This window comes from Hoplias malabaricus, chromosome 8 (assembly GCF_029633855.1).
Source record: "Hoplias malabaricus isolate fHopMal1 chromosome 8, fHopMal1.hap1, whole genome shotgun sequence".
NCBI classification, from domain to species: Eukaryota; Metazoa; Chordata; class Actinopteri; order Characiformes; family Erythrinidae; genus Hoplias; species Hoplias malabaricus.
Window position 1 is genome coordinate 2,235,991 of NC_089807.1, and position 19,995 is coordinate 2,255,985.

Here is a 19,995-nt window from a genome sequence, read left to right on the forward strand (position 1 = left end):
ACTTTAAAAATCTGGAGATTATTAATAAATAAGTTTCAATAGTACAGCAGTATAATACCAGTTTAAATTGGTATTACAGTATTTGCCAAATATATTGATTCAGACAGATTCTGCTATGCTGCTATTCAGAAAGTCTACATTTCCTTTTCTTGGAAAATGACAGGCAAGTATCTCTTGATGGCGATTGGTTTAATAAATAACTGACAACAAATATGTTTCCTCTGATTGACTGTAGTCAGAAAGGATTTACAGGTACGTGTTCTTCATCTCATTTTCAGAAAGTTGGCAAACCCTACTCCAACACTGCTGTGACTGATCCACTTCAGCACACACTAACCTTAGCACTACATCAATGTTTTACATAATTTTAGTGTTAAATATAATCCACAACCCAAATCATATGTGCTGTGTGGGTGTCCTGGTTGTGATAAATAGGGCGAAAAGGCACTTAGAAATTATGGAAATCAACAAATGGGCTTCTGTAATTGTAGAACTAAATCTGGTACTGATCAAGCTATTGTTTCCATAGTTCACACCCAGGATTGTCTCATGATTCATTACGTAATTATATGTTAGTGTGTTAAAGGTTATAATGTAGTCATACAACAGTATCTGTGACCCAGTTGGGTGCGTCATTGGCATCTAAGGCAAGATTACAAATAACCTCAGTGTCATGGAGTTTACAAAAGCCACAACATGCAAACAGGTCACATGTCACTTATTTACACTCAGGTTGTTATTTCATACTTGTATTTAGACACACAGATTCTGACACGTATATCAGAGTGGGCTAATGCCAAAAATAATAAACCAAAATATCATCTAGCTATTTTTGAAGTGGCTTTCCTAACAAATAAAAAAAAATGACAGATGTCTTCCGTCAACTGTGACCAGGAAGTAGTAATACTAGTCAATTGTAAATAATGCTAGATTAGCGTAAGTGAATAAAACTCTACAGAGAAGACAAAGGAAAATGAAGTAAGATGTGTTATTTACATCCTCGGCTCAAACTAAAGTTCTAGATTGTATTTCATATTTACAGCACTGTGCTAAATTTAAAGGGTAGAGTGGTTTCCTCCCCTCCTCCAAAAGTTTGTTATAGAGTTATATGTTTATAGATTCATTTTAGGGCATAGGAACAGAAATAATCAGTCAACAATAGCACCTTACCTCTCACTGCAATCATGTTCTTGTGATGGCTGAATGCAATAAATAAATAAAAATAATTATATATGCTTCCCAGAAAATTAATGCCGTTATTGCAGCAAAATGGGGTACAACTTCAGACAGTTCTGGTCATGTAAAATACTTTCATGGAAAGAACCAGAAGCATTTTTTGGGGTTTTATTTGGATGTGGAAAGCTGTTGACTCCAACTGTAACTGGATAAGAACAAAGAAAGCACACCATGGTAGCAACACGTATATTTTATTTTTAAATTCAAAGACATTAATTCAATTACAAAACTCTGCCTGCAAGGCTGATTATTTACAATGAACAAATATACACTATATACAGCAGGTCAAATGGTCTTGGGCTTCTGTCATTATGAAAAGGACCAGAAGCATACTTCTTTGGGATTGTGCTTTTTAGAGAAATATTGCTCCAAAACCTTTTTTGTGATTATCTGTACAAAAAACTAATAATAAATCCCATCACAGGTTTAAAATGTTCTACTGCAGTGTCAGACTTTCACTCTACTTACTAAAGTACAGTTATTTATTCACATTTTGATGTTTTTAAGGCCATGGACTTAAAAACTAAAGCCACTCAGTGTGGAGCTAGAAGGCTAATGGAGCTAACAAGTGCTAGTCGATTAGGCTAATATTAACTAGCACTGTGCTAACATTAAGCCTGGATTGGCAGAATACAACAAGAATAAATTGTCTGAGAATACAGGAAAGGGTTTGTTACTGTGATGTTTGACTTATTAATTAGTTGTTAAATTTGATATGTTGGACTATAGTTGATCTGTAGGCCTGGTTGTCAATCCAGTGCCAGAGACAACAGTAATGGAGTGTTTTTGTGTAAATCTGTAATTAAAAAAAATAATAATACAGATTTACTGCAATAGCCTCGTAGCTCCAGCACCACCAGACAGAAACGTGTTTCTTGGCTGACAGAACACATCTGAAGCAAGAGAGGAAATGTAAATATAGGAATCTAATCTTTTGCGCTCTCTCTCTCTCTCCTATGTCATAGTTTCACTGAGACAGAAAGCTTTCCCACAAAAACACAATGAAATATATGTCACTTGAAAGTGATTAAGTGTAGTTAAACATTACTCTAACATTTTCAGCCAAATCTCCATCTGTAGCAAACAACAGATTACATTTACCTAGTATATGGAAACATTATTTGCTATAGGCCTAACAGGCACAAATTAGGTTAAAAATGCTAGAGCATTATAGTTTTAAATTACTATAACTACCAAAACATGAAAAAGCCAGAAATCAGTAAGCAGTAACACCAGTTGATGATCCCCATCAATATTATCAATACAGAATACACATGCATTTAATTGGACAAAGTCAGAACTGCCCAATGTGTACAAACTCTCAGTCTCTATCTCTTACACACGCACACGCACCCGCACACACGCTTTGGAAGAAATTCACTAAGTATTTAACATTTGCACAACACAAAAATTGGTACATTTTTGAGCAGTAAATAAATAAGATTTAAATTAAGATTAAGCCTGTTCACTCACAGCTCACAATAGCGCTCATATCCAATGCCAAGAATGGGATTGTCAGATATATAATGGTGTTGAAACGCCATCTAATAGCTTTGAGAGAAGCTGGAGTGGCATTTCCCATCCAAAACACCCTTATATTGTTACCCGTTCTTGTCGAATAAACTTTGGATAAGCACGTGTCCACAAACTTTTGGCGTTATAAAATATCAAAAGATATAAAAGATGTACTGACTTAGTGCTTCGTAAGTAGGCAAATAAACACAGTGAAAAAGCACCCTGTCGACATATTTTGTAAAACTGTTAAATCAGAACAAAAACACATGAGCCAAGCTCCGCTGTTAGAATAACAATGTGGGAGAAACCCGATTAACCATTTTTAAATATCGGGTTGGTCACCATCAGTGGAATTTTGTGGTTGTTGTGGATGATGTTTTGGTCTTCTAGAGTTCACTCTCCCCTGGACCCATGACAATGTTTTTGCTGATTTTTGAAAGTATGTACTCAACTCCTTTAAAGAAATTATGGACATTTCCTGCTGTAGAGTATTGAAATGTCAGCATAATGTGTCATTGCACAAGAGGTCATTTTAAATAATACTGCTTTAAGGATCATATGGTTACCTTGACCTATTATTTGCTTTGTAATATTGTTGTTGTTGTTAAAATTACATTTTACTTAAGGTGAGTCAATACAATAAAATTTTTGTTTCCAAGAGGCCAAATAGGTCTAGTTAGAAGTTATTACTATTTTAGTTCAAAAGATTGTATCCTTCTATTTTGGAAGAAAGAAAGATATTTTTAGTGCAAGTCTCTCAAAATCTCACTTTTTGGCATAAACTGTTTATACTCTTAATTCTTACAAAACATCTAAATAAATAAGCTCATATATATTTAAGTGGTCAATTTGTGGACAAATAATATTTTATCTTAATTTCTTTGCAAGAAGAACTAATTTGAAATATATCTCAGTAACTCTAACATTTTGATTGAACCCAGCTGTAACAGTGTAATGAAAGTCACAATGCCACTTAACTGCACGGATCATTCAAAAGCTTAAATAATTTAAAACATAATAAATTAATCTCATATGTATCACTAAAGATGTGACCCATTTGAGAACCAAACATACTTTTAGTTAACAACCTATATTTTTGACAGCTAAACAAATAATAAACCTCAGAATGATATCTCAGTACCTCTGTACCCGCTGGAATTCCCACTGTCCACCAGAGGGAGACAACGCAGTGTTTAGGGTTGTCGTGCAGACGTGAGAAGTAGAAGCGGTTTCTCAGTCAAAAAAGATTCAGAGCAGCTTACGTGACTTTGCACAGACCTTTAGCAGAGTGTTGGAGTTTTGTTTTCTTTTTCTTCTTTTCCTTTTTTTTTATTATTATTATTTTCTTTTAAACTATACTTGGTTCTGATGACTCTTCAGAAGTTTCAGAGTCTTGTTCTTTGCCATCCCTGGAAACAAAAGGGGGAACTGTGATGAGTACAACAATGATAAAGGCATTTTACAAACACCTGAAGAAATATTTTACATCGTTGTGATTTCATTGCTATAAACATGATGTAAGCCAATTGCTAAAAGACCTCAAGTCTTCTTGGAGGTGGAAGCGGTGCCGTTTTCTATATTGAAAGAGGAAGGTTTTGAACAAACCCATGTATCTTTTTCATACACAGCACAATGTTAGTCTGTGTGTGAACGTTCTTTATTAAATGTTAAATGACCTTCAAACAAGAGTGAATGCATTAATAACTTCAACTAGAGGATAAAACTGTATGAGATTTTTCATGCATTTCTTGGCTTATTAAAAGTCAGAAATAAAGGGCCTTTGTGGTGCATAAACAGACAGGCTACAGTATTCAGCTGTGTTTGGTACAAGTGAAGGGTTCTTGAAAAATGGTCCGTAGGCATGTTTAATCAATTCAAGATGGCTTCTTGATTAAAGAAAAATATTCTTTTTCATTCCTCCTACTGGTAAAATCATTACATTCATTCATTATCTGTAACCCTTATCCAGTTCAGGGTCGCTGTGGGTCCAGGGCCTACCTGGAATCATTGGGCGCAAGGCCGGAATACACCCTGTAGGGGGCGCCAATCCTTCACAGGGCAACACACAAACTCACACCTACGGACACTTTTGAGTCACCAATCCACCTACCAACGTGTTTTTTTTTGGACCGGAGGAAACCCACATGGACACGGGGAGAACACACCAACTCCTCACAGACAGTCACCCGGAGCGGGAATCGAACACACAACCTCCAGGTCCCTGGAGCTGTGTGACTGCGACACTACCTGCTGCGCCACCGTGCCGCCCTAATCATTACATTTTTTTGCAAATTTCATAAATGTACCCAGCTCATCTGACCAACCCTTCATTAAATTAAATCACCTGCTGATGGACCTGAACAAATACACTGATGTCTGGATATCAATGTGAAGACATGAACTAAACAGGAGTTTTTCTATATGGAATCTTCTAAAACTACAAATTATTGGGTGAACTGGGGAAGGAGAAAAAACACACATACTGCCATTCCACAATATTTCACATGATTTAAAATGGTTGTGTGTGTATATACACACATGTATTTGTGCATATGTCATATCTTACTGTAAGAGAGCTCGAAGCTGGCTGCGGTTTTTCTCTCTGCGCTTCTCATTGATGGGGTACGTTTTGAAGATGATGAGCCCAAGTATGATGAGGCTGATCGGGACAGCAGATACCAGCAACTTCAAGGTTAAATGCACTGAATCAGGCTGGACACAGCCTCGCGTCACATACCCTGCAAAACTACAAAGAGCGGGAGGGTGGTTTCAGAGGGGGAGAGAGGGATTGCATGTTGTTAAACTTTCACAATGAATAGACTAACTAAAAAAATTATATTATATATATATATATTATTTTTAATGTTTAATGCTTGGTGGTAAGAGAGTAAGAGAGAGGGTCTTACTGTAAACTGAGTGTTGAGATGCCGAGAGAGATTCCAGAGGCGAACTTGGTGAAGAAAACGTAGAATGAGTAGAAAATGGCCTCATGTCCTTGAGTGTTTGGATGCTGCACTTTAAAATCATCCACAACGTCTGGAAGCATTGACCTAAACACAGCATTAACTGAAAATAAATGTACTGCAAGCTGAACAGCTAATACTGCTTTGCACTGTAGGGGGCACCAAACTACAAACTGGAATCTCCAATGGTTCCCTAATGGTACTTTTCCACTGAATGGAACCTACTTAACTCTGCTCGGGTCGACTCATTTGTATTTCCACTAGCCAAGTCTGGCACCTGGTCCCTGGAAGCAGGTCATTTTTAGTCCCTGCTCACGGTATAAATCAAACCAAGTAGGTACCTTATGTCTGCAAAACACATTGGTAGGTACACAGTTAACCGTGCTGAGCGCTAATTAGTCAGAGAGAGATCACAAAAATTCAGACCTCATGCAGAAACTAAACCCAAGTTACAGCAGTGGTAACATTTGTTTTATCCAACTCATAAAATTATGCTGTGGTATTTTGAAGAGGTTCAAATGCTCTTTAGATTTGTGGCAGACTAAAAACTAGCGAGAGCTGGTTGCTGCAACATGGAAAACTGTGACCAGGGTAAAGCGCATCGAGCTGAACCTATGGCATGCAGTGGAAAAGCACAGTAAGTAGTGGACTTCTAGGTCATCAAACAACATCATCTGTACCGAGACAGGGCATTATAGGTCTAATATAAAACATTTATATTCAGCCATAAGCAGCACAACGCCCGGTATAAATGTAGACCACTGTTTGGGTGTACAAGCCACAGTTTCATGAAAATGGAACAGGAAACAAATGGTTCAGCATGCTGGAAAAAGTTTTATTTGCTCCTAAAAGGAGCCATCTTGAAAAGTAATTTTAAGGAAATATGGAAGACACAGATATAAACACATACTCACCAAGGCAAAAGGTAGGCTGCAGCGACACTGAAACCTGCTGCCAGAGAAACGATGTAGGACACGGTGAGATTACTGTCAATACACACCACCAGGATCATGAAGGGAATTGCCCACTATGAAAAACACACATGCACACGTTATTCATCAGTGCATTGTGATAGAGAAGAGATGTGCTGGGTCCTAAATCCATCCTACAGTAAAACGTATTGTTACTTGTGTAAAAAACAACAAAACAAATCCCATGTTACTTACTGAGATGCCAATGTAGACAGCAGTTTTTTTGCCAAAACGAGTGAGAAAGAGCTGCCACAGAGGAATGGTGAGAGTACCTGAGAGCTGCAGAAAAACACATACATACAGGTTCTGAAAATGCGCAAACATTCACTATACAGTGATAGGACACCGACTGTTCCATTTCCACATGCATATGCATGCAGTAGATACGTCAGGGTTAAGGCATTTCATTTTGTGTACTCTGATCTAAATACCTGAATGTGCTCGACTCTGAGCTGTGTTAGTGTTCAAAGCAATGCTCCCACCACCCCCACTCTCACTTTGAACTCAGGATTTTCACTTTCAGGAAATTAGACCCCAGAAATTTGCTGACCCCTCTCAGTTTTACCAAGATTTCTCTTTACTCTTCATCTTTCTCCTTATTTCTGCATAGAACATTGGATTTGGAGCAAAGCCTGAAGTCTACTATTTTCTTTAAATATTACAATTGTATTCGGAAAATACTGACTTTCCTAAATATTTAATTTTATTCTTGGAATATTGCCTTTACATGTGAGATATTTTGTCTTTATTCTATATAAAGATTTTCGTAGAAATAAAATGCCTATTATTTTTGTGCAAACCAATTACTGTGCTGAACAATTGCTGACTCACTGAATTGCTCACTGGGTATTGTCACACACACACAGACAGACACACACACAGACACTTTTACTTACCATTATGACCAGCAGGATATTTTGGAAGTCCTTGCGAAATCCAAGTGTGTAGGTGATGAACAAAGCAAAGTTTCCTTCCATTAACTGAAAAAAAAATGTATAAAATTATAAATTAAATGAATCCCTCATTCCATTCATGTCACGGTAAACCTAACTTTAATCTGATCCCCAGGCGAAAGAGACGTTCAGATTTTAAACCTGTTTGAATGCAGATTTTTATCCTAAACCTAATCTCTTTCATGTCAGTTGTCTCGCTCAGAGTAGCACAGTGATCATGTCTCTCCATCTATCCATCCATCCCTCCCTCCTAACATCAGGTGACTGCTGTGGTAGAAAAACAGATCAGCACTACATTTTTAAATGACTGAGCAGTAGTTTGCTCGACAAATCCCAGTGTTTACTTTAGACTCAACATGCCTTATATGTCCATCATTCAAAAACACATGCTCACCATTTTTTCTGAAGTAAAGGATATTTATCTAGAGTTCATTTTCTTGTTGCTGCAGATATACCCTCTACTTTTCTGAAAATGCTTTAGACATTGCTGTGTTGAGATGAGATACGTGCGATGAGAGTGGCAGTGAGGCTATTGACGTCAGATGATAAACTTCACTTCAACTCATCCAGAAGATGAGTACTTGGAGACTTATACCCTGTTAACCTACACTTGTTTATAAGCTCAGGGCAGCGTGAGTGAAGGAAATGCACTGTTCCTAATGCACCTGTGTGTGTGTTGAACATTTGTGTCCAAAATAAAATGATCCCCAATATTACTGAATTCACCAAATATATTCTGGTTACGTTTATTAGGGTTTAATCTGAGAACAACAATTACAGCATGGGATGAACACAATGCATCAATTTTCCACATTTATCAGCAGAGTGAACAGTGAAATGTTATACAAACCGATTCCAAAAAAGTTGGGACACTAAACAAATTGTGAATAAAAACTGAATGCAATGATGTGGAGGTGCCAACATCTAATATTTTATTCAGAATAGAACACAAATCACAGATCAAAAGTTTAAACTGAGAGAATGTATCATTTTAAGGGAAAAATGTTGTTTCAAAATTTCATGTCGTCAACAAATCCCAAAAAAGTTGGGACAAGGCCATTTTTCCCACTGTGTGCCATCCCCCCTTCTTCTTAAAACACTCAACAGACGTCTGGGGACAGAGGAGACCAGTTTCTCAAGTTTAAAAATAGGAATGCTCTCCCATTCATGTCTAATACAGGCCTCTAACTGTTCAATCGTCTTGGGCCTTCTTTGTCGCACCTTCCTCTTTATGATGCGCCAAATGTTCTCTGTTGGTGAAAGATCTGGACTGCAGGCTGCCATTTCAGTCCCCGGATCCTTCTCCTACGTAGCCATGATGTTGTGATTGCTGCAGAATGTGGTCTGGCATTATCTTGTTGAAAAAGGCAGGGTCTTCCCTGAAAGAGATGACGTCTAGATGGGAGCATATGTTGTTCTAGAACCTGAACATAGTTCTCTGCATTAATGGTGCCTTTCCAGACATGCAAGCTGCCCATGCCACAAGCACTCATGCAACCCCATACCATCAGTGATGCAGGCTTCTGAACGGAGCGTTGATAATAACTTGGGTTATCCTTGTCCTCTCTGGTCCGGATGACATGGCGTCCCAGTGTTCCATAAAGAACTTCAAATCGTGACTCATCTGACCACAGAACAGTCTTCCATTTTGCCACACTCCATTTTAAAAGACCCCTGGCCCATTGCAAACGTCTGAGCTTGTGGAGCTTGGTAAGAAATGGCTTCCTCTTTGCACTGTAGAGATTCAGCTGGCAACGGCGGAAGGCACGGTGGATTGTGTTCACTGACAATGCTTTCTGGAAGTATTCCTGAGCCCATTCTGTTGTTTCCTTGACAGTGGCATTCCTGTTTGAGGTGCAGTGACGTTTAAGGGCCTGGAGATCACGAGCAATTGTTCCAGATTCTCTGAATCTTTTGATGATGTTATGCACGGTTGATGATGATAACTTAAAGGTCTTTGCTATTTTACGCTGGGCAACACCATTCTGGTATTGCTGCACTATCTTTCTGCGCAACAATGGTGGAATTGGTGATCCTCTCACCATCTTGGCTTCAGAGAGACACTGACACTCTGAGAAGCTCTTTTTATACCCAATCATGTTGTCAATTGACCTAATAAGTGTTAACTGGTCTTCCAGCTGTTTGTTATATGCTCAGTTTCCTTTTTCCAGCCACTTATTTCTACTTGTCCCAACTTTTTTGGGATTTGTTGACACTGTGAAATTTTGAATCCAAATATTTTTCCTTTAAAATGTTACATTTACTCAGATTAACCATTTGACTGTCATCCATGTTCTATTACGAATAAAATATTGACATTTGCCATCTCCACATTATTGCATTCAGTTTTTATTCACAATTTGTTTAGTGTCCCAACTTTTTTGGAATCCGTTTTGTACAATCATGAACCCAAACTTAATTCTTTGTTGCAGGTGTTTGATTGAGCTGCTGTGTTTAACACTCACCATAAAGGCCAGTGAGGTGAAGAGGAAGCCCATGACCAGTCTGACATATGGTCCATGTCCCTGCAGCAGTCGCAAACCATCCAAAAACGACAAAGGCTCAGCTGCTTTCAAAACTTTCAAATCTACACACACACAAAAGGATTAATTCATCAAAATGCTAAATGTCAGATCTGATTGTGAAATGTGCACACATTTTCATTTTTGGCTTACTTCTACAAACAAATGTAAATGTGACAAGTGCATGTAATTTGGAGCTTACTATTTTAAGGGCCTTGGGAATGGAAACCAGTAATAACACATCCTCCTATATAAATGTTTAATTTATTTACTTTCCACTGGTAGGTATTTTATCTATATTTAATCAAAATTATTGTAATACTTTAAAGATATTTAGTAAAGGGAGCATTGCACTCTTTGCTTGACCTCAAAGAACAGCCATTGGCTTTGGAGCTGTTAAATGCTCGTCTTATTGGCTCCTTACTAAAATATCTGCATGAATTCAGGACTTAAATTAACGTTAAGTTTCACGTGTATTTTAAGTAAATGAGGGCAAAATGGGATGTCTTTTTAAAATAAGGTATTAATGCATATACTGAAAGTGTTTCTTTTTGGGTGTAATTTTATTATTCACCTTTTTACATTTTCATGAACCAGACCAAGTATTTGGTATATCATTCAGAGCAGTCATATCTCCATTTATTTCTACACATTTTGGTGAATAATGGCCATTGTCTACATTCATTCTTCAGCAAAGCAATGACCATGACCTGCTTCTGACTCTTTACATTATAACAACAGCTTTTAACTCAGGCAGAGCACATCTGACCACAGAATGCCAAGCACTTAACCCTTAGAAGCCAGAAGAAACAAATCAATCTGCAAAGTATCTTCATTTTTTTCGGTCTCATAATTCATTGAAACAAGTATCTATATATTTCAAAATACATTACTTATAAATACACCAAAAATAAAAATTGTCACCTGTGACTGAAATACACGTAATAGCATGTACATTTTTCTTACATCGAACACTGCACATTTTGGCTGTATTTCATGGAAGCCAATATCCTGGCATTTTACTTCTTGTTACAGGTAGTCCCCATGATTCAAGTCTGAGGTTGTCCAGATGTGTAAATGCTCCTTAAATGTTTATCATGCCAAGCAGTCACATCTGCAGCCCTGTAAACATGAGTACTGTCATCTTGGAATACCAGAATGAGATTGTTATGCTCCTCTAAGATGATAAGCAAAAGGCAAAACCTTAATAAAAAAAAATTTAAAAAAAGGCTCATCCATATTGAACAACAAACAGTCCTCCTGAAGTGGGATTTTTGCCCTCATTGCTGATGGACCCGTAAACATACACTTCAATACACCAGCCAATTCAGCTATTTTCTTCACTCTATGCCCTTTGCCATACTCCGTGTACCACCTCTTCTCAACCTATAAATCATCATCATGCAACCACATCTGCAGGAACCTGAATTTATTACCTCCTTAAACATGCAAATGTGGCTAATATTTCCACCGCGGAGCACATAATTCTGTATTTGTTGAAAAGATATTATAAATCCAGTTGTAAGGATTGTGACCCACCTTTTTTCTCTGAAACTCCCAGAAAGAGCACTACAGCACAGAGCACGTAGATGATGACAATCACACCAGATGCTAACATATATGCATTTTTCTGTAGGAGACAGATAAAAAAAGATCAAGTTATAATCTCATTTAAAATTTCACTGAGCCAAAAATGACCATTTCAATCAAATCAGAAGTAACTTCTGGTCACCTAATAAACAGTGTGTTCCTCACAAACTCAAAACTCAAGTAAATTTATACACTACCCGAGTTCATTAGTCTATCAACATCACTAAGCTTAACCCTCTTTTACTAGGGTTACAGAGAATAAGATATTTGTATTGTACCAGCTGCTGATGATGAACTAAACACAAAAAAAATAATAATAAATAAAGACAATTTTTCTGACTTTCTAGAAGCACAAAAATTAAAATAAATAAAACAACTAATAAAAAAAAGAAAAATACCTCATGGCTCAGCACACACTTACCGTATCATCCAATGTGATGTGAGAGGCATTGATCTCAGAGCTTAGATGTATAACACTGTTGTTCAGGGTGGAGGTGTGGTTTATACACTCTGCATTGGCTCCACCAACAATTTGACCCTGAACGGCAGTTCCAATTACAGAACCTAAAATCTCTATAGTCATACCTGAGAGAACAAGGGAGAGATAATGAAATATTTCCATAGTATATAGAGAAGCTTTCACAACCTTTGCATCTTCAGTAATGTTCCTGTTTTTGCACAATTTGAAAAACTGCTGCTCTTTTACACTGTGCATGGAAGCAAATAAATGATCCAAAAATATACATTTTAAATTAATTTACAGTGAATGTTAAGAATCATTTTCCTCCTCTTGAAACCTATTAGAAATGAGTGTTCGCTGTGACAGACAAATGTACTCACGATAGGCTGTGGCAGAATCTCTCTCTTTCTGCTCAGAGCTGATGAACATTGTGAGAGCAGAGTAAGGCACATGGAAACACTGCAAACAAGAGGATTTACAAGTAAAACACTGACACATACAAACAGCATTTCCCTTACTGCAGGTGTAACGACCCACTCAGCCCATCAGTTTTTAAATCTGATTTTTGATACTGGCTTCAAGATTGTGATGCAAAATGACTGTCGATGTTGTTGTAATTTACTACTGAGATTTTACAGATTGCTGTCAGTTGCTTGTGAAGGCACAGATCAGAAGAAATGAGATAGAGGCTTCATAGAATTTAAAGCTTCATTACAGCTGTTCAGTTTAGATTCATTGTCCAGTTTCATCCAGAATTTGATCATAATATTAGTATTAAGTCTTATTGCACTCCATCCATACACAGTTCTAAAACCTGCAATGTTCTTAAATTTATTTTAAACATTTATGTCCAGCAGAAGCAGAAAAATTGTGAAGTGGGTGCATGTTTGTGTGTGTTTTACAGTACTCACTGTCTGCAGGGACTGGAAAAGACAGTAGAAGATCAAGTACCAGACCACTTTTCCTTTCTCCACTGGAGGAACCACCCAGATTAAAAAATAACAGATCACTGCAAATGGCGTTGAAATCAAAATCCTAAGAGAGAAACACCAAATATTAACTTGCATTGAATTCTTAAACAACATGCATTTAAACATTGAACTTCAAGAGATTATACGTTCAGGGGGTTGTAATCGCTCTGTCTCTCTGGCTCTCATCCTGCAGTGCTTATTACCTTCATGGATTCTTAGTCATTTCTAAGTATGACCTTTTTATGAGCACAAAAATGCCAATTACACGACATGTTTGCATCATGAGCTCACTGGGAGGAGGGGTGTGTGGGTGTGCCATGTACTGTGGTGTTTCCCCAGCACGTGTTAATGAATGAATAAACAAAACTGTTCCATTTTACTGCTTCAAAACCCAACAGCAGTGTGCCATCACAGCAGTCCAGGGCAGGGCATACCCAAGTTTGTGTGTATGAGCTCACTGAGAGGAGGTGTGTGTGTGTGTGTGTGTGTGTGTGTGTTAACCAGTATGGGAATTAAACTTCACTCACTATATATAAAAAAAAAAAACTCTGCTAATATAGCAGTTTCACTGAGCTCTCTCTCACTCACACTTGACCTAAAGTTACCTCACTTAGAGTGCACAAAGTCAGCGCCCTTTTCAAAACTGTCATCTTCTGACACACACTCGCTCTCTGATTGGCTGTTTTTGGTGGTGTGGTCATGGGAACCAATCAGAGAGAGAAAGACGCTCTAAACCATCTTCCCCCACACACACATATGCTGACTAAAAAAAAACCACACACACACACACACACACACAATTCAGAGGAACTGATACCACTGCACCATCACAAAGTGAGAGTTAGCGAATGAAGCAGAGTAAAAGACCAAAACCAAAATTTCACTGACAATATACAAAAGAGATGTTTAAAGCTACTGATTTCAGTAATGAGACAGTCACATAAATACATCTGTTTTCATCATCAGAATTTTCCAAATCATACTCTAACAGATTGGACATATCAAAAACAAAAAATTTACAATACCTCTGCATTTACAAGCTTATGTTGCTCTGACTTGTTTAAGGCAGAATTAAGAAGAACTGGATCAGCTTTATTTGTCCATTCCTCTGACATCTGATCTTGTATTTGCCACATTGCTAAAATAATATGTTAATAATCAATCCTCCAATCAGCAGTAAAACACCAGAATCCTTTCTAGACTATGATCCTAACAACCAAGTACCACACCCAGTCCCAAAACTCTCCATAAAGCAAGCACCAGCTATTGCTCTGTTTCCATAGCTACCACTTTTATCACTGACTGAGATCTTGAAAATGCCCCCCCCCCACCTCCTTTTAAACATCCATCTGTTATCCACCATCCATGGGACATTCTTTCATGTCTCTCTTTGCACAAACAGGATTTATCTGATAATCGAAAGCAGGCATTGTAAACCAAAATGTTTTCCGATGGGGAAAATACCTAAAACTAAAAAACCAAAACAGATTAACATCTGAAACGTTTTCACCTCTTTGTGAGTTCTGTTGCTGCTGTAATCATGGTGAATTTGTAGCACACACATTTACCAGCAAATCTGCTGACAAACTTTGGATTAATTTTTTTTTTCTATTAAAAAGCTTGGCCTTATAAAGTGTTTACATGTAATGTTTATTATCTCCATAGATATAGATGCATTTTGGAACATTTAGTAGCAGCTGCATGGGGACATAATTTTGCCATCCTCAATGCCGGCTGTGGGCTAGAGGTGTTCAAACCTGCTGGCACTAGAATGTGTTCTCTGGTAAGATTCAGCTCCATCACAAAATTTTAGAAGGAGTTGGAGTGAGTTTTAATTAATCACCCAGCATCATCACATGACCGCAGTAATATTTGCGAGGTTGAATAGCACACAAAACTCACAGAAATAATGTTATATGTGCAGGTGTAGACAAATTTTGGCCATAAAAATAAAGGTGTTCTCAACTCACCAGGGCATCATTCGTCCATGTCGTGTCCAGGGGCTCCTGCTGACCAAGAAGCCAACAGTGGGGTCTGTCACAGCGTCCCAAGCCCTCCCCACAAACAGAATTATGGATGCGTAGAAAGGTTCCAACTGCAACAGAGACATTTAAATTATTATAATAATTATTGTTTTTTTTCCCCCCTCACAAAAACCTTTCTTTAGTGGAGAAAAGAGGAAAAGGAAAGACAGAAGTAGATAATAGGAGGAAACAAATGAGATAATACACTAAATAAATCATAATAGAATAAAGTAAATATTAAAGTGAACAAATGACACATTAGTATGAACAGCATTAGCAAATCGATTAAAAATTACAATGAATCCCATAATGAAATTCGAGTCTACTGGGTGTTACCATGGATCTTGGGAGTTTTTAATGATTAAAATAAGCCGAACAGAATGGATATAATTTTTAACAATGCAGATCAGCACTGATCACTGGAGCAGTGGGTTATTGGTACTGAAGGCTGGAAAAGTTACAGTGACTCTCTTTTGTTTTCTCTTTCTGACTCCCAGTCTCCTGCTGTGTGTCCATATGGCATGTGTATGAAAGTGTATGGAGTATAGTGTTTAAAGTTGTGTGAGGCAATCAGCAGGAGTTTGAAACTGATACTTTTCACTGATTAATAAAAATCATAAGCCATTTGATCTGAAAGCAGCACCAAAAAGAATCAGAAGAAATTGAATTCTATGATAGGTGTAAATTTTATCATATGTAAATAAGAGACAGGATAAATATGCAAATGACTTGAACCATGAACCATAACGAAGCGGACAAAAGTTGTAGCGAGAGTGAGACAGGCTCGCACAACACTACGTTCTTTACTTTTAAAAATGCTTCATAAATGTTTCTGGCAAACATTACATTTAAACACAACCTGACAAATGTCTATGAAGAAAACGCTATCCTAAACAAAAATTATAACATTTAATGAGCCTTGCTGGCTAAGTGATGAGACCTTACCTGAGCCACATCCAGTAGGAAGATCTGCAGGAAGAAGCCTAGAGCACTTCCTGTTATCTGATATGGTGCCCCTCCAATGGCATAACAGAATTTACTGCAGACAGACAGATTTCCTTTCTTCTTTTCTTTCTCCTTTTGAGAGAGTAAAACAATAAAAGGAAACATGAGGAGGATATCAGTCAACTTGAAAAATAATATATAAGTATAAAATAACACCAAGTATGTTTATGCAGCACTATTATTCCATCTTTACATAAGCCAGCATCATATTCAGCTTGAGAACAAGGACTCTGAACAGCTGGACACTTCTGAGAGTTTTGTACAGAAAGAAATGTTTTTTTCAAAAGTGGCAGGAAGGAAACATATTTATTGAATCTAACATTACATAAAAACTCCTAGTCATGGCTCACTTCCAGTGCAACAGCTAGCTCCATGCTAGATTTATTTGTAAATGGCCATACATTTTTGAGAGGATGTGATGGCCTTTAGCAACATAAGCATTAGTGAGGTCAGGAACTGATGTTGAATGATTTTATCAGAGGGTCAAACAACTCCAGCTATTCTCTCTCTTGGGTAGGGGATGGAGGACGTAGTGTAGAGAGTTTGTACAGGGTCCACAAATGATGCACCTTAAAATACTTAAGTTACATAATTACATAAAAAGTTAAGTAAAATGGATCTATTCTTAATAAACACACTGGTCTCTTTCTCATTCAATGCTATGATCCTCCAGAAATTTTACTACCAATCCCTATAACAACACTGTCTCGGACTTGACGCACACACTCAAAGAGGATGAACCATGGGGTCACTAGAGTTCACATACATGGGACTCTCTGATGTGCGGCGGCTCTCTGACTAGCTGATAAGCTTCATTTTGGTATTGCAATCGGCTGTGGGTGTGTCGTGTTTGGATTATCCAAAACACACAATACAAATTAGCGGTTAGATGAACAGGAACTTAATTTCTGTGCCCCAGTGCGTGTTCCACATACAGCACACAATATTTCACTCTGCAATGTGAAATGGAGATATAAACAGTTTAGCTCAATATTTAAGGCATGTCCCTCAGTTGCTGACAGCTGCAACAGTTGGATTAGAACACAGGCCCCTTTGACACCAGCAACTAACTTTCTACAAAAGAAAGAGTCCAGAAAACACAATCCTAAAGTTTATTAACAACACTGACAACTGAAAATATCTAATTTTGTCTTGTTTACATGTGAAATGTACCCCCTCAAGCAATAAACTTTACATAAATACGAAATATTTCACGCATGTGACCACACATGTTTACATAAGAAATATTTCAGTAGTAAGTCGTTTGATGTTATATGCAAGCTCAGTAAAAACTAACCAAGGGCATATTCTTTTGATTAATTTATTTATATGCAAAGTAAATTATTAAAGTAAAAGTAAAAATGATCAGTTCCCCTCAATAACTTTAACTAAAATTATCAGCGCTAGTTCCTCTAATGAATCTGTCCAGTGAAGGACACTGAGGTCATGACTCTTAAAAAGGCTTAGACAGTGGAAAGTGAACTTGTGTTTGCCGAGAAATCCCTTTAATCACCACCAAACACACCGTGTCCACTGAACATTCTTACCCAAGGCTTAGTCTAGAAACTGGGCTTGTTTTCATTCATTCTTCCAAAATCTTGTGATGTAATGACTAATACAAAGAATTATATTTACCCCCAATTCATGCATTTCTACTAGTAAGGCATGAGCAGAAGAAAATATAGAGAAAGTGCAGAATGCTGTTTCATACTAAGTTAAAGATATTAACTTGAAATGCACACACACACACACACACAATGCAGGTTGCTTAGTAATTCTGCGTTATTATTATTTCCTTCATTATTCCAGGGTCTGACATCTGATGTTCATTGTTAGATTCTCAGTGTATTTTATCTAAAGATGGGTATAACTCATCAGAAAAAAAAAACTTTGAAAAGCTATTGGAAAGTAACATCGAAATAGAAGATGCTGAATCAGGGCCAGAATGAATCATCTGATCAAATGTAAGGGGAACCGAGGTTTCAAGTACGAACCCTGCGCCTGCTCTACACTGGTGAGTTACAAACCGGTGAAACAGAGCTGTAGTTTCTGCCTGTTTACGCTGTTTAAAAGCCAAGAACAACTTGGAATTTATAATCGAGAAACCCAGGATCATAATATGTAGTGTTTTTGAAGGAATACACGATTCATTCCTCAGAATTAAAACGTGGCTACGAATGAACTGAATGGAGCTACACTCAGCACAAAACGCCGGAAGATGCAACACGCTTTGTCCACGTAGACTTACTCATAAACCAACGTAAACAAGGAAATCTCCTTGGAAATCTTACACTGGAAAACGGCAAAAAGGACATATTAACCCTAAAAATACTGACATTGGTTTCTGTGACGTGATATTATAATTCCAAGCGCATTTCTTCCCACAATCTGTCATTTGCCCACACACAGTGCAAACCTATATTCATTCAGCGTCTCCAGCACTAACATCATCACCGACTATAGTATGAACTGGTTTTTAATTATGATATTTTGCCCTTACCTTGGTGATTTTAATTCCATCTTGCGTTATATGTTTTACTGGAGGTAACAGAGTGGCGGGAAACTGTTCAACCCCTTCTCCTCTCGCCATTTTAGACCAACTGTACCCCAAATATTACCTTAACCCAGCTTTTAAAACTCAGTCTAATTCAGTTTACAGAACCCGACTGTGTCTTCAGATGGAGACCGTTAACAAGAACGACTAGCTTTCCGCTCTTTGAATGAAACCTCAAACCACGCCCACTTCCACGAGGCCATGTTGCGTGACAGTTGGCCCCTCCCACACAGTCATACTCGCGAGGGGGGGGGGGGGGATACATTATTCAGTTTCTTTATTATTATTAGTATTATTATTATTATAAAGCCTCCCAAGAAGTTCAATTGATTTAATTAGTTTTTCTCAGTCAATGTGGTACATTTCTTACATCAAGATTTACATTGACCTCACAACAAGTGCATTTCTCAAAACAGTTAGTGAAAACAGCTAAACGTACCTCGTTCAGAATTCATTTTGCCTCAAAAGCAAATACTTATGTGAATCAACTTATCAGTGCCATCAGAATGTCTAGTCATGTGTGTAATTGCCTATGAATAAGGGAGTCAAAATACTTAGTTATGTTGTCAGTGCAGCAGTGTACACTCTAAGTATATTCTGATGGAAACTACCTAAGCTTTGGGTTACAAGAATGCTGCACATTCTGTGGCATATCAATTAAAATGGTACGTGTTACACACAAAATACAAACTGACACAGAACACAAAGTTACTGAACACAAACACTGTATGTAGGACTAAGCATGTACCTAGCCCCACTGGCACCATTAATGCAGGCTCAGTGCCACCAGTTCCATGTGATCTTTACACGCTACATCACCAACCATCACAGCAGCACCTCTACAGTGCATTTGCCCAACTAGTCTGTGTTCTGCTTATTCACAACCAGTCACTAGACCTTTCAGCTGTTTCTGATAACTCTTTCACAGCTGCCCTTAGTTTCCGGCCTCCTAACTGCACAAGCAGGGGCATGGCAGACTTGGCTACAAATCCCCTAATACCTATCTCCACCTGTCTTACATGTGCCTTCCACCCACGTTCCCTGACCTCAGCCGCCAAGCCCACGTACTTCAGCTTCTTCCTTTCGAATGCTTTGTCTGCTGCATCTTCAAATGGAACTATTAACTCTATGAAACAAACTATCCATTTACTTGAGTACAGTGCCTCAGTGTATCTGGCCTCAGTGAGGTTAATGCAACGCACTCTGGGACCTGCAGTTTTTTTACCTACGT

General features: G+C 37.9%; 1 protein-coding gene across 1 annotated transcript; it reads right to left on the minus strand.

Annotated features, from left to right (window-relative positions):
- Nucleotides 1-1,419: 1,419 nt before the first annotated feature.
- On the minus strand, nucleotides 1,420-18,924 carry mfsd2aa (MFSD2 lysolipid transporter A, lysophospholipid a). The gene is made up of 14 exons (XM_066679498.1): nucleotides 18,711-18,924; nucleotides 16,151-16,282; nucleotides 15,152-15,276; nucleotides 13,122-13,245; nucleotides 12,591-12,669; nucleotides 12,172-12,335; nucleotides 11,700-11,790; nucleotides 10,104-10,225; nucleotides 7,582-7,665; nucleotides 6,881-6,964; nucleotides 6,629-6,741; nucleotides 5,658-5,801; nucleotides 5,318-5,497; nucleotides 1,420-4,160 (listed from the first exon to the last, which is right to left on the minus strand). Exons 1-14 carry the CDS (start codon nucleotides 18,798-18,800, stop codon nucleotides 4,100-4,102), a joined length of 1,593 nt encoding a protein of 530 aa, XP_066535595.1. The 5' UTR covers nucleotides 18,801-18,924; the 3' UTR covers nucleotides 1,420-4,099.
- Nucleotides 18,925-19,995: the final 1,071 nt, after the last annotated feature.